Raw genomic sequence first — 27,729 nt, forward strand, 5'->3', positions numbered from 1 at the left:
AGCACCTTTACATGGGGAAATACAGTACCTTGGAGAGTTAGAGAACTCAGCAGAAATCACCGCATGAGGGGGCTGCTCTGGCTGACTAGGAAGACAAGCCAGAAGGGCTGGGACCCAGGAAGGGGAAGTAGGGTTTGGGAGGGTGCTGGAAGGTTTGAAATAAGCTTGTTAAATCACTGCCAGAACATCTACTGCAAGTCTGGGCGGAAACATGAAAATGTTAGTAATGGAGAGATCACTGATGACTTTAATTTTCTTTACACTTTTTGTACATCCCAAATTTTCTACAATAAGTACACAACTTTTATAATGAGAGAAACAAATCATTACTTTTTTTTTTAACAAATCATTATTTTTAAGATATCCAGTGACCTTGACAGTCCTCTTGAGTGCATACAATCAATAGTAGAAAGGAAAAGTTGAAAAACCATATATAGGATAAGAACATGTAAGAAAGGTAGAAACAAAGATGATACTGACCTACAATCTGTATTCACTGAATGCTTACAAATAAATGTAGAGGAGAAAAAGTGTAGGCTTTCATCCCAAACCGAGTTGGATTTTTATCCCAACACTCCCATTTGCCGGCCAAGTAATAATGAGTTATTTTGTTTTCTCACTTGTAAAAATAGGATTTTAATTTCAATCTTATGAAGCTGTTATAAGAGTCATAAATACTGCTCACAAAAATTAGATATTTCAAAATGAGTATGAAGCTATAAAATATCCCCTAATTTTTGTGAGAGTTAAAAAGCATTATGTGAAGATGTTAGCAGTGTAAATACTTATTTTTCAACATTTTCAATATATTAATAAACCTGTCTGTACAATATATGAATTTGGCAAATAGCATAATGAACACTGGAAGGCTGAGACCTGGTCAGTGAAGAGGAGTGACAGCATGGGCCCAGTAAGGGAAGAGCCTCTAAATTAGTCAAGTTTCAGAAAAGGTGAGATAAGCCTAAAGCGGGGGTGTCCGTGCCATGTGCCCGTAGCACCGGTTAGGATGCTTCAGACTGCAAGTGACCAAAAAGCATCTAAAATTGCCTTATACAAAAACAGTGAAATAATCCCAGCTGATGAGAGGTATGGGATTGGGGAAATTCCAACAGTTTGGCTATGCTGACAAAGACCATTTTCTTCTTCCTTTCCACTGTTACTGTACTCTCCTCAGTTCTAATTCAGCTGCTAACATCAGAAAGGGGGCTGTCTTCCCAAATACCGCTTTTTAGAAGCTACAAATACATTCCCCAGAAAGTTTCCCCAGTTGAAAAATTTCCCAACCTATCTCGTTGGCCAGACTTATCTCACGTGGGACTGCTTCTCCAGAAGCACATGGAGGGACATACCAAACAGTTCAGTTAGAAAGGACCAGAGGAGCAGCACAGAAATGGGGCAAATGGCTACTGGAAATGCAACTATCAAGGTCTGCCCATCTGTCTACGCACAGGACGTACAGGGAGTTGAACAAAGCATGAAACTGGAGTCTGAATGGATAGTCTGAGGTACTACCAAGAGTCAATATGACTGAGGCCAAAGAAAAGGATCAAGAAATGGATGTCCCTGGGCTGGGATAGACACAAGGATTCTTGGGCAGGGAAAGAACGGCCTCATTTCCCACCAGTGACTGCTGGGATGACTAAAGATGCTAATGGGCTCAACCAAAAAAACGGCCGGAGACGTGAGTCAGAAGAACAAGAAAAAGTGTGTAGGTGCATTCCATCCACAGCACTGTAGAATGAGATCTCCCCAGCCCGCTGATCTAGGAGAACTCCTACCCGCTGAAGAGCTGGCTCTGGCTTAGTAGGATTTACAGGGAAGCCTGTTAGGGGCCAATAACCATCAGAACTCCAACAAACAGCCCAGATGCCCACATTGGGGGACATTTTTGAACCAACGGCAATCCCCATGATGTCCTCCTGACATACACCCACAGCAATCTCCAGTTTATCTCGGTTCTCAACTTCCCAGTAATGTATCCCTGAAGTGAAAATGTTTTTTCCCAAAACACAAGGTACGTGTTGAAATCTCTCTACAAAGTGCGTGGGCTTCTGAGGATTCCTCCATCCAGCAAAGTAGTTCCATGCTGTAGAAACTAATGGCCACGAACTGGCTGGTGCTGCATTTTTCACGTACTTCCCTTCCTGGGCGAACACAAGTTTGGGATGAGCCGTGCCTTCAGCTAAACGAACAGCCACTGCAGAGAGAATGAAAGCCGAGATAAATAATGCAATAGTTGACACCAGCCATCTTCCAGAAATACCCATCCTTTCCAGCTTCAGTTCCACCCCTCTCCTCCGAACAATTTACTGAGACTCCTCGTTGCCTCTCAGCTGTTTCTCAGGTGGGCCTAGTGGACCATAGTATGGCCTGTAGCAACTTGAAACCCTCATTTCCCTTCTCTAAAAGACTAAGATATAGAAATTGGGGAGCTAATTATTTCATAGCTCCAAGTTTTCAAAATCAGCATGAAATCTGGAGAAATATTAACAAGTTCTAACTTGTTGAATCAGAACTAGGCCAAGGCTGTTGACTGGTTCTTTTGTACAGTACACATGGATGTCATCATTAAGGTTTCTCTTCACTGGTTCCAGTTGTTCACTGGGCATCTCCACATGTCCCCAACAGGTAACTTATCCACTGTGCCACTGCCTGGTCAGGCATCCAACAGGTAACTTAAAACAGAACTCATTATCCTAAGTCCCCTTCTACCCACTTGGGACTAGTCTCCCCACAAACACACAGACATCACTGTCTTCTGTTTTCTAAGGTATAGAGCATTACTTCTACCAAAACACTCACACTTTGAAATCTTGAGGGTTTTCTTCTTTTTTAGGTTTTATTTATTGATTTTAGAGAGGGGAGAGAGAGAAAGGCAGGGGTTGAGGGGAGGGGAGCAGGGAGCATCAACTCATAGTTGCTTCTCCTATGTATCTTGACTGGGCAAGCCTGAGGCTTTGAACCTGAGACCTCAGCATTCCAGGTCGACCCTTTGTACACTGCACCACCACAGGTCAGGAGAAGTCTTGAGGTTTTTGGACTCTTCTTTCCCTCTGACCTTCAATGACTAATTAGTCATCTATCAACTCTACCTCTGAAATAGAAGTCAGGTTCTTTTCCCCCTTTCCATTCCCACTGCGACTGTCTGCACTCAGACCTTCAGCATCATCTCACTTGAACTCTGTCTGTAACACCCTCCCTGGACTCCCTGCCTCCAAATTCTCTTCCTTCCCACTCTGTGTATCCCTGGTTTGTTTTCTTTTCTTTCTTTCTTTTTTAAGTCAGGAATGGATACTAGGTGTTGACAAATGCTTTTTCTGTATCTACTGAATTGATCATAGTTTTTGTTTTTTAGTTTGCTAATGTGGTGAATGAATTTGTATTTCAAATGTCAAACCAACCCTGTTTTTCTGGGATAAATCCCATTTGGTTGTGACGTATTACCCTATTAATATGTTGTTTGATTCAAACTGCTTAAGACTTTAGAATTATTCTATATTTATGGGAAACATTGATCTATAATTCTCTTCTCTTGTAATGTCTTTGATTTTGGTATCAAGGTAATGCAGGCCTCATAGAATGAATTGGGAAATATTCTTTCCTCTTTAAATTTTTTCTAAGAGTTCAGGTAGAATAGATACTTACTTCTTTTCTTTTCTTTTTTTTTACAGGGACAGAGAGTCAGAGAAAGGGATAGATAGGGACAGACAGGAACGAAGAGAGATGAGAAGCATCAATCATCAGTTTTTCATTGAGACACCTTAGTTGTTCATTGATTGCTTTCTCATATGTGCCTTGACCGCGGGCCTTCAGCAGACCGAGTAACCCCTTGCTCAAGCCAGCGACTTTGGGTCCAAGCTGGTGAGCTTTTGTTAAAATCAGATGAGCCCGTGCTCAAGCTGGTGACCTTGGGGTCTTGAACCTGGGTCCTACACATCCCAGTCTGACGCTCTATCCACTGCGCCACCGCCTGGTCAGGCTAGATACTTATTTCTTAAAAACATTTGGTAAATTCACCATTGAGGCCATTTGAGAAGGTTTTTAACTACTACACCAATATTTTTAATAGAAATTAAGTTATTTCAGTTATCTAGTTTTTTAATATAATTTTATTTAGAAAATTAAATTTAATGGGGTGAAATTGATCAGTAAGAGTACATAGGTTTCAGGTAAATATTTCTATAGCATTTGAACTGTTGATTATGTTGTGTGCCTGTTGGGGACTGAAAAGCCACAGGGTTTTTGCAGTTTAGAGTTTTGGGAGACAGAGGTGTGGGGAACTGGCAGTAAGCTGACAGTCTGCCAGCCCTGTTCTTCAGTTGATCTGTGAAGTTACTAAACGCTGTTAAGCTGTGGTGCCGAATTGCTTATACTCATCCTACTCCCTGTCTTCTGGAAAGACTGGAGGCAAGTTTCTTCTATTCTTTATTTTGTGTGAAGTTAAGATGTTATGTATGGTGAGGGTTTCTGCACTTGGTAAAATTCTTGGATTGCCTTGGAAAGGTGATTAGAAGTCTCATTGATTTGCTAATGGCCCACTTTGCCCTATAAATAAAGCAAGAAATGGGCATAGAGCACTCTCTCTTCTTGCTAGCAGCAATTGCAGAGCCTTCCCGAACCCATCCTTTTATTTCTTTAAGCATATTTTCTTAATTTTCAACCGTTCCCACTCAAGGCTTGGAATTACTAGCCGCGCTGGTTCGTGGCATGTGTCCATCACCCAAGGTCAAATTATTTCCCATCATGTATACTTGTCCCTCTTTACTCCTCCCTCCTCGCTCCCCTTCCCCACCCCCTCCCTCTAGTAATATCCAAACCACTTTACTTTTATCTATGTCCATGAATCCCATTTTATATCCCACCTATGTTTGAAATCATATAGTTCTTAGCTTTTTCTGATTTACTTATTTCACTTTGTATAATGTTCTCAAGGTCCATCCATGTTATCATTAATGGCAATGTCATAATTTCTTATGGCTGAGTAGTATTCCATTGTATTTGCTCTTCTTTTTCCAGTGTCTTAACACAGAAGCTGGTCACTGATTTAAGAACTTTCTTCTTGCCTGACCAGGCGATAGTGCAGTAGATATAGCGTTGGACTGGGATGTCGAGGACCCAGGTTCGAGACCCCGAGGTTGCCAGCTTGAGCGCGGGCTCATCTGGTTTGAGCAAAGCTCACCAGCTTGGACCCAAGGTCACTGGCTTGAGCAAGGGATTACTCAAGTCTGCTGAAGGCCCACTGTCAAGGCACATATGAGAAAGCAATCAATGAACAATTAAGGTGTCACAACGAAAAACTAATGATTGTTGCTTCTCATCTCTCTGCGTTCCTGTCTGCCCCTATCTATCCCTCTCTGACTCTCTCTCTGTCTCTAAAAAAAAAATATATCTTTCTTCTTTTTTAATTGACAAGGTTAGTGCTATAAATTTCTCCTTAAGGATTACTTTAGCTGCACCCCATATATTCTGATATGTTGTTTTCCTTTTCATTCAGTTCAAAGTACTTCCTGTTTCCCTTTTGATTTCTCCTTTAATTCATGGGTCATCAAGAAGTGTTATTTAGTTTCCTAAGATTTGGAAACTTTCCAAGGATATTTGTTACTAATATCTAATGCATTATAAAAGACATACTTTGTATAACTTGAATTCTTCTGAATTTAATGAGATTTGTTTATGGCCCACTTTGGTCTATCTAGTGAAAATGTTCCATCTACACTTTTTTAAAAATGTGACTTATGAGGTAAAGTTGATTAGTGGTCTTCAAGCCTATTATATTCTTCCTGATTTTCTTGTTCTAAAAATTATTTTAAAAATCATTATTAAAAATTGCAACTATAATTGTGGTAAACTATTCCTACTTGTAGCTCTATTCATTTTTGCTTAATACATTTTGAAGGAATTATTAAGTATAGAAATGTTTAGAATTGTTATGTCCTTTTGATTATCCCCTTTATCATTAGGAAATAACCTTCATCTCTGACAATATTCTTTGCTCTGAAATCTTTGATATTAACATAGCAACTCCAGATTTCTTTTAACTAATGTTAGCGTGGTATATCTTTTTCCATTGTTTTACTTTTAACATATATGGGTCTTTATATTTAATGTATTTCTTGCAGCATAAAGTTGAGTCTTACTTTCCTATCCAATCTAATTAGTCTCCATCTTTTAATTAGGATGTTCAGACAATTTATATTTAATATGCTTAATAATATGATTGGGTTTGTATCTATCATCTTGTTATATGTTTTCCTTTTTAATTTTACTTTTCAATTACAGTTTGCATTAAATATACTTCTCACAAAAATTACGGGATATTTCAAAATGAATATGAAGCAATACAATATCCCCTAATTTCTGTGAGCGGTATATTATTTTGTATTAGTTTCAGGTGTATAGCATAGTGGTCAAATAATAATCTACTTCACGAAGTGTTCGCCTTGGTATTCTAGTACCCACCTGGCACCGTTCATAGTTATTACAATATTATTGACCATAATCCCTATGCTGTACTTTACATCCCCATGACATTTTGTAACTATCAATATATACTTCTCAATCCCTTCACCTTTTCGCCCAGTACCCCAACCCTCTCCTTCTGGCAACCATCAGTCTGTTCTGTGTTTATGACTCTGTTTCAATTTTGGTGTTTTTCTTCTTTAGATTCCACATATGAGTAAAATTACAAGGTATTTGTCTTTCTCTGTCTCACTTATTTCACCTAGCAGAACACCCTCTAGTTCAATCCATACTGTTGCAAATAATTAAGATTTTATTCTTTTTATGACCAAATAATATCCATTGTATACATGTACCACTATTTTTTTTATCGACTTATCTACTGATGGGCACCTGGACTGCTTCCATATATTGGTTATTGTAAATAATGTTGCAATGAACAGAGGGGTGCCTATGTCCTTTTGAATTTGTTTTGGGTTTCCTGGAATATACACCCAATAGTGGAATTACTGGATCATAAGACAGTTCCATTTTTAATTTTTGAAGTTTCTCCATATTGTTTTCCACAGTGGCTGCACCAGTCTACATTCCCACCAGCAGTGCAGAAAGGTTCCCTTTTCTCCACATCTTCACCAACACTTGTCATTTGTTGATTTATTAATGATGGCTTTTATGACAGGTGTGAGAGGGTAGCTATTGAGGGTTTAATTTGCATTCCTTGGACAATTAGTGCTGCTGAGCATTTTTTTATGTTTATTGGACATTTGTACAATATGTTTTCTTTGGAGAAGTGTCTATTTGTGTCCTCTGCCCACTTTTTAATTGGATCATTTGGGTTTTGTTTTTATGGTGAGTTATATGAGTTCCTTATAAATTTTGGGTATTAACCCCTTATTATATGTATCATTGGCTAATATTTTTTTCTATTCAATAGACTGTGTTTTTGTTTTGTTGATGGTTTCCTTTATTGTACAAATATTCTTTAGTTTGATATAGTCCCATTAGTTCCTTTTTTTTGTTTTCCTTGTCCACAGAGATATATCAGAAAAACTATTGTTGAGATATCAGAGATTTTACTGCCTATTTTTCTTCTTGGAGTTTTATGGTATAATCTTATATTTGAATCTTTAATCCATTTTAGTTTATCCTTTTATATGGTATTAGGTGACCCAGTTTCATTTTTTTATCATGTATCTGTCCAATCTTCCCAGCACCATTTACTGAATAGACTGTCTGTATCCGATTATATGGATCTTACCTCCTTTCTGAAATTTTAATTGCCCATATAAGTGTGGGTTTATATCTGGGCTCTCTATTCTGTTCCATTGTGCTATAGGGATGTGTACAAGAATTGCCTGCATAACTTTTACAATATGTACATGCCTCGGTACTTCCCTAGTGATCCAGTAAGTTTATCTTCAACCTTTCTCACACTCATCTTCTCAGCCTCAGTTCCTGCCTTTCTCCACAATGCACCTTATGGCTTATTTACACTGGCTACCCTCTCCTCCATACCTTTAGCTCATATTGCTGTCTCTGCTTGGAAGAGTAGACTCCATTTTCCCATGTATTTTCCCATGTTGCAAGCTCCTACTCATTCCTCAAATCCCAGAACCATCACCTCTGCTGTGAAAACTTCCCTACTTCTCTCCAACAAAGCTAGCTCTTCCTCTGTACTTCTGTAATATTTTATTCATACCACTAATAAACACTGAATCCTATAATATTACAGTGATATGTGTCTCTCTAATTTGCTTATGAATTCTTAGAAGGAATAGGTCCTTTTTTTGTATCACTAGTGCCTTATAACACATACTGTGTTAAATAAATGTTTCTTCAATGAAGCCTATATCCAATTACAGGTACTGATCGACTTACGACCTATGCAACCTACGACCATTCGACTTTACGACCACAATCGCTAGCCACGATTGCTCTGCGTCTGGCAGTGCAAGCGTTGCCCAGCTGGGCGAACGACAGTGCGACTCAGCTCCCGGCAGCACTACCATCTCCACGTGCACCATTTCAACTGTTATCCCAGACTTGGTACAGCAATTTGTGTTTTGTTTCTTGGATATTTTTCATCAAACCCCTCCCAAGATATCTACCAAGAGGAAATTGTCTTTGTCTACGCCTCAGCCTGCCAAGAAGGAAAGAAAGGCCTTCGATCTCATCACGAAAATGAAGGTAATTAAGCAGTATGAAGGAGGAAAGAAAGTGAATGTGATTGCACGTGATACGAAGTTATCACACTCAACTGTGTTGACGATTTTGAAAGATAAAGAATTCGTGAAGCTGTGAAAGGTTCTGCATCCATGCAATCAACAGTTATAACAAAGCAACGAAGCGGGCCCATCCACAAAATGGAGAAATTGCTATATATTTGGATGAAAGATCAAATGCAAAAACGGACACATTAAGTCTTTTTACTGTGCAGAAGAAGGCGAGAAGTCTATTTCAGACTCTGAAGGAGCGTGCTAGATAAGATTACAGTCAAGAATTTGTAGCAAGCACTGGCTGGTTCCAGAGATTGAAGAAAAGATTCCAAATACATAGCGTTCGAGTGACTGGAGAAGCAGCAAGTGTGGATGAGGAAAGAGTACGTAAGTTTGTTGATAGTCTGGATGAATTAATTACAGATGAGGGATATCTAGCAGAACAGATTTTCAATGTTGATGAAACTGGTATTTTTTACATCTGTATTTTGTATTTTTGTATGCACCTGTATTTTGTAATTTTGTATGTTTTGCAAATATTAAACCAGTTGTACTGGTAATGCAGTATTTTACTTAAACCTGACGAATGTAAAAATAAGAAACAAAATGGTGTAGAGATGATAAAAATGGCATAAAATGAACAAAGAAAATTATGATATATAACAATAATGAAAGAAAATTATGATAAAATATGACTTCAAGGTTTTTATAACATCATTTCACAGTACTGTACATATAGCCTACTCAACTTATGACCAAATTGTGTTACGACCAGTCTGTCGGAACCAATCATGGTCGTAAGGTGAGCACTAACTGTATTCCTAAGTAGTTACCATTTTTCCTGACCCTCCTATTAGCTACAGACGCTATTTCCTCATTGTTTTCCAGACTTCGTTCTGTTTATTCTCTTATTTTAAAGACTTGTAGGGAGCTCCAACCCCTAGAAATTCTGCTCACCTTGGAATGACTTCAGCATTTCCTTCATCACTGGCATATGGCACACAGTCTTCACCTTTAGAACCTCAAGGGAATAGCTTACATCCTGGTTCTCACTCCTAAAAAAAAGTACAAAAGGCTGTTCTTCTTAGGAGACAACTAAGCCAGCTAAGACCCCAACTCCCATGTGAAGGTTCCAAGCCCAAAGCTCAGACTTCTCTCCTATTCCTCCTTGAAAAGTGAACAGAATTCTTCCTCCACAATCCCTTCAGGATATGCCCAGAATGATCTATGGATCCCCTCTGCTCAAGACATATCTTTACCATTCTATTCAGGCCCCCATAAGAAAGAAAGAGTTCATACCTGGTCAAAAGATCTTTTGGATTCTGTGAAGAGAAGAAAGAGGTAAGTTACATACCTTCCTCCTGATATCTGACACTAACTTTGTGAGCAGCTATTTTTCTGTCAGTTGATTTTATGTCACACATGGTCTCCTGCTGCCAAAGCCAATGAACTAACACAATGTAGTCATTTTTTAATGTGATCCCTCTGTACTATTTGACAATGTCAATCAGTGTCTTTCTTGAAACCCTATTCTTTCTCCTTTAGCACTATGACATTAACTCTCTCCTGGCTGTTTGCCAATTTCTTCATCTATTCTCTTTCAATCACAGCTAGTAATAAATCTTGGTGAGGACATGGTGGGAATATAAAATGGCTCAGCCAATTTGGAAAACACTTTAGCAGTTTCTTAGAAAGTTAAATATAAATATACCATACAGCTCAGCAATTCTGCTCCTATATCTACTCAAGAGAAATAAAAACATGTATGTCCACACAAAGAATGGAAGACAAACCTTCATAGCAACATCATTCATAATAGCCAAAAAGATGGAAAAACCCAAATGCCCATCAACTGGTGAAAATATAAAATGTGGTATACACTACAATGGAAGAGTATTTAGGAATTTAAAAAGGAATGCAAATGCAATACTAATATATGCTACAAAACATTTACATTAGATAAAAGACTACATACACAAAACACCACATATTGTATGATTGAATGATAGATTCAAAAAAGAAAAATCTGTACAGTCAGAAAGTAGGTTGTCTGAGGCTGAGGGTAGGAACAGAGATGAACTATAAACAAACATAAAGGGATCTTATGGAAATGCTCTAAAACTAGATTGTGATAAGGACTGCACAAATTAAAATTATAAATATCATTCAATTGTACACTTAAAATGGGTGAATTATATCTCAAGAAAGCTGTTTTTACTTTTTTCTTCTTCTTCTTCTTCTTTCTTTGTATTTTTCTGAAGTTGGAAACGGGGAGGCAGTCAGACAGATTCCCGCATGCGCCTGACCAGGATCCACCCGGCTCGCCCACCAGGGGGCGACGCTCTGCCCATCTGGGGCGTCACTCTGTTGCGACCAGAGCTATTCTAGCTCCTGAGGCAGAGGCCATGGACCCATCCTCAGCGCCCGGGCCAACTTTGCTCCAGTGGAGCCTTGGCTGCAGGAGGGGAAGAGACAGAGAGGAAGGAGAGGGGGAGGGGTGGAGAAGCATATGGACGCTTCTCCTGTGTGCCCTGGCCAGGAATTAAACCCAGAACTCCTGCATGCCAGGCCAACGCTCTACCACTGAGCCAACTGGCCAGGACCCCGTTTTTACTTTTTAAAAAAGGAATATATCAAAAGGGTACTCACTCTACCTCTTTGGTCATTAAATGCCATCTACCTTTCAGGAGGAGGGATGAGGTGCCGATTGAGGACATGAGATAACATTATACATCATTGAGGATGGCTGAAATGAAAGAACTGACAATTCTAAGTGTTGATGAGGATATAGAGCAACAGGATCTCTCACACATTGGAGCCATGTTGTAAACTGGTACAACTATTCTAATCAGGAATTGCTCTCATTGATACATAACTGACAGAAGATGTATACATATGTGCACCAAAAAAAAATCATGTTAGAGCATCGGCCTGGCGTGCAGGAGTCCCAGGTTTGATTCCCGGCCAGGGCACACAGGAGAAGTGCCCATCTGCTTCTCCACCCCTCCCCCTCTCCTTCCTCTCTGTCTCTCTCTTCCCCTCCCGCAGCCAAGGCTCCACTGGAGCAAAGATGGCCCGGGCACTGAGGATGGCTCTGTGGCCTCTGCCTCAGGTGCTAGAATGGCTCTGGATGCAACAGAGTGATGCCCCAGAGGGGCAGAGCATCGCCCCCTGGTGGGCATGCCGGGTGGATCCCGGTCAGGCACATGCGGGAGTCTGACAGCCTCCTAGTTTCCAGCTTTGGAAAAATGAAAAAAACAAAACAAAACATGTTTATAACTGTTTTGTAACAGTTAACACTAGAAACAACCAAATTTTGCTAACAGTAAAATGAATACTGTGTTTCCGTATATTGATACAATGGGATACTGTTACCCCCTCCATACCCAAAATTCTGCATCTATAGATTTAACCAACTGCAGATCAAAAAGATTTAAAAATATGTGACATTGTTGCTGACTGTGTAGTTAAGCCTACCATGGTCACATCTGTACTAACCCTTTACATTTTTTTTCTTGTCATTATTCCCTAAAAATAAATGGCATGACAATTACTTACATTGTATTAGATATATAAAGTAATCTAGAAATGGTTTAAAGTATACAAGAGGATATACATGTCATATACATATACCATGTCATTTTATAATAGGGACTTGAGCATCCACACACTTTGGTATCCATGTGGGAAGGGGGGCACGCCTGGAACCAATCTCCTATGGACACCAAAGGATAATGTACTGTACAGCAGTTTTCAAGTTCAGTACTTAGGGCTGGAGGAGTCTGTGCTAGGAGCTGAAGGGGAGGCATGTTCTGCACATTACAGGATGTTTAGCAGTATCCATGGCCTCTACACACTTGATGCTAGTAGTAACCATCTCTGAGTTGTGACATCCAAAAAAGTATTCAGACTTTGCTTGCTGGGGGAGCAAAATCATTGAAAATTACTGCTATGCAGTGATGAAAACAAATTATTCACTGCTACCTACAACATGGATTAATCTCACAAACGTAATGTTAAGCAAAAGAAGCCAGACACACAGAAAAGTGCACATTGAAAGAATCTTATTCAAAACAGCCAATACAAAACAATGTGAGAAGCCTGAAAGGAGACTAGCTTTAAGGAGGAGAGAAGGGATACTGACTGGGAGGATGAGAGGGGCTTCTGGGATGCTATTCCTCTCTCCTAGACTGGAGTGATAGCTACATGGGTGGGTCACTTGGTAATAATTTGTCAAGCTTATGATTTATATATTTTTCTCCATGGATTTTATACTTAAAATGTTTCTAAACATGTTTATTTTACTATAACAATAAAATATTGTCAAAATCTGTGAACACAATTAAGCAATACTTAAAGTTGAAAGTACAGCTTAAATATATGTACAGTATCTAAATGTAATGATTTCCAAGAATTGTCTAGAACTTTGACAACTTGCTTGAGCAATGCAAGTTCCAATTACATATCCAAACATTTACTCTAGCAGGATTTTTGAAATAACACATTTAAACACTTTTTAAAATATAGATTTAACATCTAGTTAGAGTCTGAAAATTCAAAGATACACACATGAGCTAGCAGAGTGCTTATAAAAAATGTATCAACCAATATAAGTGTGTGTGATGTTAGGCAAATGAGTAAAGAAGATGAAATTGGATATTAGAATCTCAGAGCCTCAGAGAACTTATTTTACTGATCTATCCATCCTTCCACCCTTCTATGTTTTTCATTTATTCCTTCACTTTTAGCTCATGATTCATGTCCATTCTTCTTAGAAACACAGGAACATTGAAAATAAAAATATTCTATTGTTTAATTTTTATTTCTTTTAATTCTTTTAATTCGAATGTGTTCTTGCAAAATACAGTGTATTCCTTAGGTTTATGTATCTTTAATTTATGCAATGAATTAAAGAGTCCTTGATGTATTCTGTTTCTTGCTTTTTTTTCCTTAGGCATTATGTTTTTAAGATCCATTCCATGTGCCTGCTTTTTGCCAGTTCCCTCTTTCGGTAATGGATAGCGGAACTGTCCCCAACACCATTACCAGTACAAATAATGCTACAGTGAAATCACTACCTCCTCGTATCGTTATTCTTTTCCTTACTAGTTCTTGAGTTTGCTCTGTAGCTCTCTCCTCATCCTCTTGAGTTGGCATGCTTAGCTCATTTAGATTTACCCTTTTGTTTGCTGGCAAATACAGGGTGTATTTGTAAACCTACAAAGTAGGTTTACAGTTATGAGTATGTGAAAAACAGAATTTATTCTTGTATTATTATTTATTCATTATTGTATTTTTTCCACATGAACTGTAAACCTACTTTTGCCCCACACTGTATAAACATAAATAAAACAAATAGAAAAGTTTTCAGATCCTAGATAAACTATTAGACCAAGTGAAACATACCTACATTTTACATTTATTTCTTTTAAATAGGAAATCTGTGACTCTTTAATTGTGTAATGACAGTAGTAATGCATAATCAACAACAGAAAACATTCTTCTCTCAAACCCACTCACTAAGAAAGACATTCACCACTAAAGACGAGTTCAGTTACTGATGTTACATAACTCCTCCCTCACCTGTCTCACCTGAAGCAACTCTAGGTTGGGGCTCTGGCTCTTCTTCTCAACTTCTAAGATGAGCTTCTTCAAGGAAATGATTATTTGATGGAGCCTTAATGTATTCTCAGTTCTTTTCTTCTTTGTCTCTTCTTCTTCTTCGCTCAGCCTCTGAAGAAGCAGTTGCTCTTCTTCTTCTAGGAAGCGGTGCATCTTTGCAAACTCTGCACTCACTGTCAATCGCTGCTTCTTCATCTTGTCCTAGAGCCACAGGAGATGTTCAGTCTTGGGTTCTGCTTAGCCCATACACCTAAACTCCTTGCACATAACTGCCCAATAATCCACGGTCCTTCCATGTTGATAACCACCTCCAGAAAAGCTCCTGCTCACCCCCCACAAATTTCTACTACTCTGTTTACATTTACTTGATATATTTATACTAGTCTTTGTAATATTCTTTGTAACATCTGAGTCTCTACTATTGCTAGCAATACCTTGCTTGTATACTGTTTAAACTGAAGAACACTTTCACATCTACTGTTTAGTTTAGCTCTCAGAACATCCACTGTTTAGTTTTGTTAAATCTTCAGGTACGTGTGCACATACACATCATGCCTCCCAAATAGATCAACATCACAGAAAGCAAATTCCATTTACTTTCTATGATGCCATGGATGCAAACCTACTCCAATCTTAGGGAAAAGTGGGAAAGAAATGGACACTACTTTAGCCCTTTGAGTAGTATACATACAAATGTTCATGTACGTCCTCGTACCTCCTGACCATCCAGAGTACGACTGTACAAAAATTTTTGTTTTAAAAATGTGTAGGCAACATTAAAAAAAGGCAAATGTATGTTCTTCTTGTTTCCGTAAATTGGTTATCAAACAAACATGATTTTAAGTTAATAAAACTGGAACTGGAACTAATTTCATTTTTTGAAAAAAAAAAACCAACTCACTCCTGGGGGTCGTGAGCGTGAAAAAAAACTCACTACTCAAAGGGTTAAAGTAGAGATGGGGAAGAAGTGTATGGAACTCACAGGTCAGTAGGGGCAGATATGTTCTTCCTGTTCTATCACCTTGTCTGCAAGGGACCTGACAGCTGAGCTGATGGCATCCGACAAGCTCATCCCAGCCAAACTACATAAGCAGCCTCAACTTAAAGGGCCACAGAGGCAAGAAATGTCCAACCATTTCTGCTGTTACCTTCCACTCTGTAAAATTTTTCATTTCGATTTCCTGTAAATTCATGGCTGTCTTCATCTTGTCCGTTAGACTACATTGAGTGTTAAGAAGTTTTTCCTGCCAGAAGAAACATATTGTCAGATATAAGTCATCTCTCTAAGCACTTTTCTTGTTCAAGAGCTAAAAGTCACCTAATCCCAATAGGAAATGATATTCAAAAAATGCTGAAGATGGTCACAGGCCATTTTCAGAATAAGAACTATTCTGGTTTTAAATTGTCACAACACCATATAGAATCTGCTTATTAAGTTGGCAAAAACTAAAAATTGTTAGAGGATTAATAAATACCCAGTATTAGCAGGGGAAAGTCTCTGGCACCATAATATGATAATAAGAAAATATAGAGTTGCCATCTTTTTAAAAGCAATAACAAAATTTAACAAAAGTTAAAATGTGTAAAACCTGCCCTGGCTGATTGGCTCAGTGGTAGAGCATCAGCCCAGCGTGCAGATGTCCTGGATTTGATCCCCAGAGCACACAGGGGAAGCGACCATCTGCTTCTCCACCGCTCTCACCCCCATCCATCTCTCTCTCTCTCTCTTTCTCTCTTCCCCTCCTGCAGCCATGGCTCGACTGGTTCAAGCAAGTTGGCCCCTGGCACTGAGGATGGCTCTGTGGCCTCCACCTCAGGCACTAAAATTGCTTGGTTGCCACGCAACAGAGCAAGGCCCCAGATGGGCAGAGAGCATCATCCCATAGGGGGTTTGCCGGGTAGATCCCAGTAAGGGCACATACGAGAGTCTGTCTCTCTGCCACACCTCCTCTCACTTAATTAAATAAATAAATAAATAAATAAAATGTGCATAATCCTAATTCTAATAATTATTAGATTATAATCTGTACAACAAAACACTAGCTAAAATAATCAGTATACATGAGAAAGTTAACTGTGGCATTAGTCATCATCCATCAATGACAAATTATTAAATAAATTATGCATTCATACTCTATATATATTTCAGGTAGCTCTCTATATATTGATGTTATATTAAGTTAAAACTAAGCTGTAAAACAATGATATTTTGCTTTGCAAAGAATGTGTATGTTTGAATAGAAGGAAAATATGAGAGGATGAGAGGATAGACACCAAAGTATTATTAACACTGGTTATTTCTGGAGGATAGAAATGGCTTCAGAGTTGGAAGAAGGGGAGGCTAGCTGTTTTGTTTGAATTTCTATAAGAGGCATATATACCATTTTTGTCATTTAAAAACCTAAATAAGCTATTAAAAAATAAAACAAGGGAGGAGGTTTGGTGGAAGAGAGTATGGGGGAATAAATGGTGATGGATAAAGACTTGACTGGGACGGTGAACACATATTAGTACAGATGGTGTGCTGTAGAATTGTGTGCCTAAGACCTGTGTAATTGTTAACCAGTGTCACCCCAATAAATTCAATGAAAAAGAGAATAAAAAAGTGGGCTGCAGAAGAGAAGCTCTGATAGCAGAATGTCAGGCATGACCTTAGAGACAGAAGCAGGGAGGTTAGAGACACACACAGAGGAAAGCCAATAAGAACTGATCACCAAATATCTGCAGAAAGGAGTCAAGATTTAGCCCCTGGGTTCTGGCTTGAGTAACTAGATGGACTATAGATTATTATTTACCAAATTAGAAAATATAGGAAGGCCTTGGCCAGTTGGCTCAGTGGTAGAGCATAGGCCAGGCATGTGGGTGTCCCAGGTTCAGTTCCTGGTCAGGGCACACAGGAGAAGCAACCATCTACTTCTCCACCCTACCCTCCCTTCTCTTTATCTCTCTCTCCCCATCCCGTAGCCATAACTCCCTTGAGGCAAGATGGCCTCGGGCACTGAGAATGGCTCCATGGCTTCGCCTCAGGCACTAAAACAGCTTGGTTGCCAAACAATGGAGCAAACGCTCCAGATGGGCAGAGCATCATCCCCGTCACCCCAGTAGTGGGGCTTGCCAGGTGGACCCCAGTGGGGGCAAATGTGGGAACCGTGTCTCTGTCTCCTTACTTTTCACTTAAGGAAAAAGAAAAAAAAAAGAAAGAAAATATGGAATATGAACGGTATGTAAATGAAATAAAAGAAATTCAACTTGAATAAACTGAATTTGAGATAAGTGTGGGACATCCAAGTGGATACAGTGAGCAGTTCCAGAATCAGGCAAGCCCTGGCCAAAGAGCTCAATAGGGTAAAGCATTCTCCCAAAGTGCAGAGATTGCCAGTTCGATCCCCGATCAGGGCACATACAGGAACAGATCCATGTTCCTGCCTCTCTCTCTCCCCCTTCTTTTCTAAAATCAGTAAATTGGGGGGGGGGGGGAGTCAAGAAAGAGATCTGAGCTGCAGAAGCAGATTTAGGTGTCAGAGCACAGGGAGCAGCTGAAGCCCTGCGTGTAAGTAAAATCAACCAGTAGGATTCTAGAAAGTAAAAAAAAAAAAAAAAAGATCGAGGCTAAAACTGGAAACAACTACAGGGATCTGCAGGGAATGGAAATCATGCAAAGAAGCTGCAACGAGTGATGGGTGCAAAACCATGAGATAGTGGTTTCTTATACATAAAGGAAGAGAATATTTAAATTAAAAACCAGCTAAACTGTCAAATACTGAAGATTGGTAGGGCAACTTTCTGTAAGTCTGCATGTTTGTCAAAATAAAAAGCTTAGAAGAAAAAAAATAAACAGAACAAAGAAATAAGCAGTATAATTAATTTTTTAATTCTTCTCTAGGAGAATAAAAACTAATAGGTATCACTTTTCTTCCAATCATTTATAAATGACAATGCTTAAAGTTAGATAATTTTAAACACAACACCCAAGTTGGCAGGGATGTGAAGCAATCAGAACTCTACATCTGTGGTGGGTGTATGAAATGATACAACCACTTCAGAAAAAGTTCTAGCATAAAACTAAACATACATCAATCCCAGAGTCCAGCAAGTCTACTCCTCATCCCAGGAAAAACTGAAAGATGTCTACAAAAAGAGCTGTATCAGAATAGTCTTAGATTTAACTCAGAAGATTCAAAAACTAGAAACAGCCCAGGTATCCATTAATAGGAAGATGGAGAAACAAACAGGTATGGTCATATGAGGAATACTATTCATCAGTAAAAAGTAACAGACTACTGATATGCACAAAAGGATGAATTTCAAAATCAATATGCTTAGCAAAAGGAGCCTACATGGTAGAGCACAGACTATATGATCCCATTTAAATGAAGTTCTAAAACAGGCAAAACTAATCTGTGATGGAAAAAACAGAACAGTGGTTGCATGGAGTGGGGGAGGAAGCAGGGACTGACTGGGAAAGTACAGAGAGGGCTTTCTGGGGTGATGACAATGTTCTTTATCTTGAGAAGCTTTGTCAAAGCTCAGCAAATGTACACTTAAGATGTGTGTATTTAATTGTATTAAATTTTACTGCAAAAGATACCATAAACACACGTTAATTGTGATTAATAATAAGTATGCTAAAATACAGGAGGAAGTATATTGTCTGCAATTATCTTTAAAATGATTCAAAAAGAAGTAGGAATAGATGGATACAGAGAGGATAGACATAAATAGGTGATAAATAAAATAAAATGTTAATGGCAGAATCTAGATGTGGGTATACTGGTGTTATTATAAAATTGTTCCAACTTTGATGTATGCTTGAAAATTGCAGAGTAAAATGTTGGGGAAAAGTAACATTAGGTTATAAAGGGATTTGTATAGTACTGTTATATGCCACAAAACCACCTGTGCTGTTTTCGCATTATAAAATCTATTTATTACCCTGAGTTGTTCACTTAAATAGGTATATAATCCTGCTGTTCAGGAAGCTAAGTATTTATTTCAAGTAATTTTATTCCTTTATTCAATTATATAATGGTCACTTTGTGATCACTGTCAAATTTCATGTATATGTGAGGCTTGTTAATGAGATAAACAGCTAGCTCCTTTGAAGATTTTTTTAAGGTTTCACTTTCGCTTGATAATTTAAAAAAATTAGATAATCTTTTTAACGCATTTAACAATTCTAGTAAGCATGAGTTATCCTGTATTGTTGGTTCTATTACCCAAGACTGACTCTTTCTGAATCTTGCCACGGTGGGTATATAAACAGGGTCCCGGAGTAAACTTGGGAACCCTTTGGGGAGATGAGAAAACTCCTTCTTTTCAAAAACAGAAACTGCCAGGAGGTGGCAAGAGAGCGATATCAAGCATTTTAAAGCAGGCTAGTTTTTTAAAAAATCATTTTCTCTTCATTTAACATCATAAAATTGTATGTATAGAAAGCAATATGTATAATAAAGGTGCATACACTTAGAGAACGAAGATATTTGCGGCTTGTGGTCATGTATTTCAAATAACATTAGACTTCAAATCAGATATGAATTTCAGTCCAGACCTTCCCAAACTATACTGCTCACAAAAATTAGGGGATATGTCAAAATGAATATGAAGCGATTAAAAAAAGAAGCATTTGATTTTTTTTTATTAAACAGGAATAAAAGTACATCAGAAAAGCAAATGACAAGTCAAAGAAAGTTGTGCTTTTACACAAATGAGATGCAAAACCAACTTTTATTTCATTGGTGAAAATGCACTATACAAAAGGCTGAAAGTACTGGAGTATCAGCATGTGTCCTGATCCCTAATTTTTATGAGCAGTGTATTTACATATCTGATGAAGTCAGCCTCACACGTGTCCTGGATCTCAGCTGCAGACAATTGGATTAGAAGGTCTCTTAAATACCAGCGCAGCTCTTAGGGTCTGTGCATTTCAGTCAGTGACCTCTGCATTCAGTCTAAGCAGGTAGATGTACCTCCAAAATATACATCAAATCAGCCCACTTACTGTCCCCACTGCCACCCTCTAGTTGAAGTTACCATTGGCTCTTGTCTGGATATCTGTAATAACTCCATGACTGGCTTCCTACCAATCTTGTCCTTCTCTTATCTGATATCCACAAAGCAGCCAGAATAATCTTTTTAAAAACAACCAGCTCATGCAGAGGATTCCAGGTTCGAAACCCCGAGGTCACAGACTTGAGCACCGGCTCATTTGGCTTGAGAATGGGCTCACCAGCTTGAGTGCAGGGTCACTGACTTGAGCATGGGATCATAGACATGAACCATGGTCACTGGCTTGAGCCCAAAGGTTGCTGGCTTGAAGCCCAAGGTTGCTGGCTTGAGCAAGGGGTCACTCGTTCTGCTGACAAGGCACATGTGAGGAAGCAATCAATAAACAACTAAGATGTCACACACAAAAAAACTAAAAACAGCTCATGTCACTACCCTCCTTAAGATTCTTCACTGGCTTTCTTCAGTACTAGCAAAATTCGAACACCTTATGATGACCTGATATTAGCCACCCTTGCCTACCTCTCCCAACTCATCTTATGCTCCTTTCCGCTTGCTCATGACACTCCAGGGGCCTAGACCTCCTTTCAGCTCCAGAAATATGTCCAGCTCTTCCCAGCCTCAGGATCGCTGCATTTGCTGTCCACTGCCTGGAGTGTTCTTCCCACCATTCCTCAGATGGCTGGCTCCTTCTCATCCATCCAGTCTCAACTGAAATGTCATCTCCTCAGAGAAAGCTACTCTGTTACTTCTCTGGCATGGTGTATTAGTTCTTTCAAAGCGTACCACAATGTTTCTTTCACCACATATCACAATCTGGGATTATTTCCTTTAGTTGTCTATCTATTCTCCACTTCCGCCCCCAGCCCAACTAGACTATGTGCTCCATGGAAACAGACTTTACCTGTTCACCACTGTGTCCACAGTGCTATGTCTGGTACTGCAGTACAGTGTCTGACACAAAACAGATGATTAAGAAACATTTATAAAATGAATTAATAGCAATGGAGGGATTAGCTCTGGGAATCAGCAGACGAAATACCGGCATGAGGTTAAGTAAAGCAGTGCTTGGACACCATTTCCGTGCAAATAATCTGCTCCCTCGAGTTTATAAAGCTTTTCCTTTCTGTTTTCTCCACTACCACCAATGACTCTCTTAAAAACAACTTGTGTTCTACAAGACTTTTTGAGATTTCTCTCTGGGAGAGCACTAAGAAAATGTAGGTCTATGGTTCTCTATCCTACATGAACATTAGAATCACCCAGAGAACTTTTTGATGCCACCCTGGCCAGATGCCTCAGTTGGTTGGAGCACTGTCCCAAAGCACAGAGGTCCGATTCCTGGTCAGGGCACATACAGGAACAGATGTTCCTGTCTCTCTCTCTCTCCCTTCCTCTCTCTCTAAAAACCAAATAAAATTTTTAAAAAACCCAATGATACCAAGAGCCATACCAAGTGAATCAAAATGCTTGGGGCAGGAGGGTAGGGAGAGGAGCCTGGCTTGGGTACTTCTTTTAAATGCTCCCAAGTCATCCTATTGTGTATCCTGAGTCACTAGTATGGCTCAAGAGCAAGCAGAATGGACTACGACTTCATCAAAGCCAGGTTCCTGACTGCAATGCTCAGAGCTTAGATCCGGAGAGGAAGCATCTGGCACACTGTTTGTAGGGCTCAGGTGTAGGCATGGGATGGAGATATTTTCCATGGATTAAGGAACTCCAACTTTTTTTTTTTTTTTTTTTTTTTAGGAACTCCAACTTTTAAAACACAGTCCACCCATCTGAGTACATGCTGGAAATGGTATGCTTGGAAACTGGGTAGCTCCACCCATGAGCAACTTAATGTTTTCTAACTCGAGGTAAAGATGGAGCTGTAGATGGCTAAATGGAGCAGTGGCTAAGCAAAGGGTGCAGAGTAGGACAGATACCAGGGAATTCCACCTAATAATGTGACTTCTGAACACCCACCCAAGTCAACCTTGTGATAGGCCATCCCAATGTTACTCTTACCTACTCACTAGCCATCTGTTGAACATATTTAATCCTGAAATCCCACCTCTTCTGAGAACTCTTCTTGGCTAGATTAGATGTGGCAGGGTGAAAAGTGCAGTGGACTAGGAGTTAGAGAACCTCATTTAAACTTTCCTACTTCATAGCTCTGTAACCTTGGGCAAGAAACCACACATCTCTGTGCCTCAGCTGCCTCATCTGCAAAATGGGGACAATAATATCCATCTAATAGGTTTGCTATACGGATTAAGAATTACTGTATGGAAAATGCTTAGAACTGTGGGTGGTATATAATCAATAACTGATAGCTACTACTAATAATTATTATTGCTGAAGATTTAAGATTTGCGGGCTATATCCCCCTTTCATACCTATCCTCTTTATTTGCCTCAGCCCTCACCTACAAATGTATCTTCCCTCCCATTTCTCTGATGGGTCCTTTCAATCTCTTTTGCTGGCTACTAAGCACTGGTATTTCCCAAGCTTCTCTTTATGCCCCCTTTTTCTTACTCTCTATGTGGTTACCGTAGGGAATCTCATCTGCTTATTTTTGTGACTTCAAGGATAGGCTTACAATCCTGAAATAGCATGTTTCAATGCTCTGAAGCCCCCTGCCTCCTGTCCCTCTTCCTTGGACTTCCTGTCACAGTTACTTCACACTCAACATGTCCCAAAATGAGCACTAGAAACCTGGACTGACGGAAGACAATTGGACTTTGGGTGATGGGAATGCAGCATAATCAAATGTCAGAATAACCTAGAGATGTTTTCTCTGAACATATGTACCCTGATCTATCAATGTCACCCCATTAAAATTAATAATAATTAAAAAAAAAGAAACCTGGACTGCCACGCTAGACTCCTCTCTCTCCCTTACCCCCCAAACCCAATTAGTCATCAAGTCATTCAACTCCATCATCTCTTCTACACTAATTCCCTTACTGCCTCCTGCTTGAAATGGTGCATCAGCAGTAATTGGTCTTCTCCATCCACATAGATAGCAAAGCGACTTTTCTAAAACAAAAAACTGATGGCGTCATTCCCTGTCTTGAAATCCTTCAATGACTCCCCACTGCCTCAAAGAGAAAGCTGTGAACAAGATCCTTCATGACATGGTCCTTGACTCTCTCTTCAAACTCAACTCTCACCATCCTCCCTCCCATGTTCTACACGCCAGTAGTACCAATGATATTCCATGCTGCTACACTGAATATGCGGTTCCTTTGGCTTGAATATCCTCTCCCCTCTCAGACTGAACTCATGTTTACCACCTCTGTGAAGCCATTCCTCACTCCTCACTGATCACTCTGACCTCAGACCTTCTGTGTAGTTGGTACAAACTTGGTTAATTCTCACACACTGAAATTACTGGTGTACACACTTATCTACCCTACCAGACAAGGCCTATGTCTTTCTCATTTGTTTATGTCCAGATCCTAGAACACTGCCTGGAAAATAGTAAGCATCAATAAATGTTACTGAATGAAGGAATTAATGTATACTTCATTGTCCAACTTCACATCTGTTGTTTCCTGTTTGTAGTCAGTTGATAAAACTGTTCAGCATTTAATAGTTTACAAAAACACTTTTACTTGTATATTAAATTAGTGCAATCAACCAGTACTTACTAGATACCAATTCTGTTGGAGACCACTGGAGCTACACCATCAGTAATGGAAGGGGGTAGGGCTATTCTGGAAAGGATGGTCAAGGAAGGTCTTCAAGCTAAAAGTAAATGAGATCTAAAGGACGGAAGGTGTGAGTAGAGAAAGAGAACAGCCTTGAAACAAAAGCAAGAAGGCCAGTGTGTTCGTGTTGGTGGCAGAGTAGGATAAACTGATTAACTCAACTGAAGCTTCGTTAATGCGTGATAGAACCTACATTCAAACATTAAGTGACTTCCCAACTGATGACGGAAGTTAGTAACAAAACCCAGCCTCCTCACTTCAAAGCATGCATTTCCTAAACCATCAGTTGTCTATGACATCTATAGCAGTGGTCCCCAACCCTGGGCCACGGACTGGTACCTGTCCGTAGGTCATTTGGTATCAGTCCGCAGAGAAAGAATAAGCAACTTACATTATTTCCATTTTATTTATATTTAAGTCTGAAAGATGTTTTATTTTTTAAAAATGACCAGATTCCCTCTGTTACATCTGTCTAAGACTCACTCTTGACGCTTGTCTCTGTCACGTGATACATTTATCCATCCCACCCTAAAGGCCGGTCCGTGAAAATATTTTCTGACATTAAACCGGTCAGTGGCACAAAAAAAGGTTGGGGACCACTGATCTATAGGATAGACCTGCACTGTCCAATATAACATCCATTAGCCACATGAGCAACTAAAATGTGGCTAATTCGAATCAATATGTGCTGTAAATAAAGTACACAGTTTTTAAAGACCTACTGTGAAGAAGAAAAAAAAAGTAATGTATCTCAGTGATAATTCTTCATGACAATGTTACACAGTATTTTGGATAATCAGGTTCAATAAAATATATTATTAAAATTAAATCACTTGTTCTCTTTTACCATTATAAAAATGTTTAATTATATATGCGGCTTGCCTTATGTTTCTATTGGACAGCACTGGTGATGCAAACACCCTCTCCGAGTGTTTCTCTTAAACTAGAAGTTCCCCAGGGCCAGTTCCTCGAAAATTCTGCGGCGATGATGACCCTGGCGCCGCCCCTCCCCACTCCCCGTTTTAACTTCCGCTCTAAGATCCGCCCGTAACTTCATAAGAGCCTCAAGGGGTCTCCAGGGTCTTTTAGGAAAGATAAGTAAACGGTAGACGTTCCCGGGCAACACCGGCGGCCCCTACCCGCCGGCTCACCCGGTAGCTCTCGAGGGCCTCGTCGATGGGCGCCATGGTGTGGCCCTGGTGCTCCCGGGACTCCCGACACACCAGGCACACGGGCCGCTGGTCGTCCTCGCAGAAGAGCCGCAGCGACTCCAGGTGGCGGCTGCACAGGCCGGGGGGCACGGGGCCCTGGTGCCGGCGCCGCGCCTTGTCGGTCAGCCGGGCCAGGGCCCAGTTGGGCCGCAGGGCGGAGAGCGACGACAGCTGCCGGCACTCGGGGCAGGGGAACCGGCGGCCGGGCACCGTGCTGCTGCGCAGGCAGCCGCGGCAGAAGTTGTGACCGCACTCGATGGACACCGGATCATCGAAATAATCCAGACAGATGGGGCAGCTCAGCTCCTCCTGGTAGTTCTCGGCTTCCATGGCGCTTCCCTTCCGCAGCCCCGGTCGGTCTGCAGGAGTGGCCCGCAGGCTGCGGTCAGGAAGGGGAAAGCGCGTCTCACTTCCTGGGCGGGGGCCTCAGGGCGGCGGCCCGTCTCCCCGCGGGTGCGGCGCGGCAGCGGCACGTGGTCGCCGGAGGCGGGGGTTTCGTGCAGCCACCCGGCCTGCACAGCTGGCACGACCCGACTGCTCCTCTGATCAGCAGTACGGATGAGGAAGCCGCCCCCTCCGCCCCAAGCCTAGATCTGGGAGGCCTGCCTGGCATGCTCACAAACTCAGAGGCCAATCAGAACCACTTAGGATGTGCTAAAATGAAAACTTTCTAATTAAAAGCAGTTCATGCTGGCAGGTGGGTATTCTTCCCTAACAAAGGCCAATCTTCACTTTAACTGAGCCCGTGGGAACCTGCATGGCCACACCTACCACCCGTACACTGAGGAACATCCACTGAAGCTTTCAACAGATAATGTGCTTGTCTGTTTCAAGGAATTATCTGTTTCTCTTCAATGGGTTTTTGATCTTGTGTTCCTAAGGTGCTTTATTTTTTTATTCTTCTCCCTTTGTTTCTTTACGCATGAATGAAGTCTTTAATTTTTCTGTGTCCCAATATCAAACACTGCCTTTCCCATAATAGGCTCAATGAGCATTTACTGAATGTATGATTAAATGATTTGGAAAGGAGGTTTCAGCAATTTTTGTTTTGGGGTTTTCTATAAAAGTCCCACAGAATATCCAACTTTAAAATGTTTAAATTATACAACTAAGATATGCTTTCTTTGTAAGTTGAGATCCTATACTGAGAAGGAATCAGTCTTAACATGGACCAGGGAGGAAGAAGTGGTCTTATCAGTTACTAATGGTTGCCCTGAGTGTTTGTGGTGTATGTGTCTGTTTGTCTGCATATGTATTGAGTGACAGAAATGAGGTCCTATGTCTCATTAAGTTCATCATGTCTTCAATCCTGCCATATTCCTAAGATGAATGTCCTTTACTGAAAACACTGAGGCTCCCCATTTCCCAATTTTATTCACCTGGAGGAATTTCAGGGATCACAAATAGCCAAACAATCTTGAAAAAGAATAACAAAGTAGGAGGATTCTCACTTCTCGATTTCAAACCTGTTACAAAGCTACAGTAATCAGAACATATATAGTATTGGTATAAGGATAGACATATGTATCAGTTAAATAGTGTTAGGAAAATTTCCTGGGGCCAAGAGGCTGGAGAAAGAGGCAGAAAACTCCAGCATTACAAAAACAGCTTATTAAGGGAACTTACATGTGAGACTTGTCTTGGGCAGCAGTGAGACAACATGGATATCATCCATGCCACATGGCAAGTACTAAAGGGTCATAAAGCACAGGGCAGGATGGATAGTGGTACAGGTGTGTGACCAGCCCCAGATAAGGGAAAAATACTTGCATAGGGCAGAGCAAAGACCTGTTTCAGGAACCAGCACACCTGGGGCTTGATAGAATCAATCGGAGTCCGAAAGACCACGGAAACAGGCTTTAATGAAAGGAAACCTGCCCAACTGTCTCGTAAGGGAGAGCAGCCCTCGGTTCTCTAATAGGTAGGGTTAAATAGGGAATTTGAGGGTGGGGGCTGGTAATCATTAAGGAAAAATGTATCTTTCACCGATTTATGTAAGATTAACCATAAATAAGCTAGGGGACTTTCCACACCTGGGTTAGTCTCCCGGATACCTAGTTGGGAAGGTTATCTGGAACATCCAGTTTGTCAATGTCCCTTTGTCCTCGAGGAGGGGGTCATGGCCCCCACTTGAAATCCTATCAGGGTTTAGGGTAGCAGATGATCAGACATTCGGGGGGGGGGCGGGGAATTTATGGGAAGCAATCTCTGTTCTGGCCCAATCTAGCTGGATCTAGCTTAAGGGTCCACAGCAGTCACATCATGGGACAGTCTCTCCTCCACAAATAAAATGGACTGTCCAGAAAAAGTGCCATACGTCGAAAAGCAGTTGATTTTCAACAAGGGTGCTAAAGCAAAGTTTGGGGGCTATAGGGTTTGGGGGTAATAACTGAGGGTCATAGGGTTTCTTTTTGAGTTGATGAAAATGTTCTAAAATTATTTGTGTTAATGGATGCACATCTCTGACTACTAAAGAGCATTGGAATGTAGATTTTAAATGGGTGATTACATGGTACATGA

At 40.3% G+C, this 27,729-nt stretch overlaps 1 protein-coding gene and 1 long non-coding RNA gene across 3 annotated transcripts in view; one reads left to right on the top strand and one right to left on the bottom strand.

Moving 5' to 3' along the window:
• LOC136334307 (uncharacterized) overlaps positions 1 to 9,300 on the top strand; it is a 37,255-nt gene extending 27,955 nt beyond the window's left edge. The window contains exon 3 of the long non-coding RNA XR_010731141.1: positions 8,322 to 9,300. This is a non-coding gene — a long non-coding RNA (uncharacterized lncRNA). The remainder of the gene's footprint in view (positions 1 to 8,321) is intronic.
• On the bottom strand, positions 225 to 25,748 carry TRIM4 (tripartite motif containing 4). Of its 2 annotated transcripts, none has more exons than XM_066274318.1 (6): positions 25,150 to 25,748; positions 15,446 to 15,541; positions 14,259 to 14,498; positions 9,975 to 9,997; positions 9,633 to 9,730; positions 225 to 2,197 (listed from the first exon to the last, which is right to left on the bottom strand). In XM_066274318.1, the coding sequence occupies exons 1-6, from the start codon at positions 25,537 to 25,539 to the stop codon at positions 1,611 to 1,613; spliced, it is 1,434 nt and encodes a 477-aa protein (XP_066130415.1). In that variant the 5' UTR covers positions 25,540 to 25,748; the 3' UTR covers positions 225 to 1,610. The 2 variants fall into 2 exon arrangements, with proteins under 2 accessions (XP_066130415.1, XP_066130416.1); XM_066274319.1 differs by having other exon boundaries at positions 14,268 to 14,498; positions 25,150 to 25,747.
• Between the last annotated feature and the right edge of the window lie 1,981 nt (positions 25,749 to 27,729).

This window comes from Saccopteryx bilineata, chromosome 4, assembly GCF_036850765.1.
Source record: "Saccopteryx bilineata isolate mSacBil1 chromosome 4, mSacBil1_pri_phased_curated, whole genome shotgun sequence".
NCBI classification, from domain to species: domain Eukaryota; kingdom Metazoa; phylum Chordata; class Mammalia; order Chiroptera; family Emballonuridae; genus Saccopteryx; species Saccopteryx bilineata.

Bases quoted from the DNA above. Each gene is read 5' to 3' on its own strand.
- TRIM4 (XM_066274318.1), bottom strand. From the start codon at position 25,539: ATGGAAGCCGAGAACTACCAGGAGGAGCTGAGCTGCCCCATCTGTCTG. The intron at 14,499-15,445 runs GTAACAGCAGAA...CTGTGGCTCTAG, and splicing joins AAAATTTTACAGAGTGGAAG to GACAAGATGAAGAAGCAGCG. The intron at 9,998-14,258 runs GTGAGGGAGGAG...TTCTCTTCACAG, and splicing joins AGTTGCTTCAGGTGAGACAG to AATCCAAAAGATCTTTTGAC.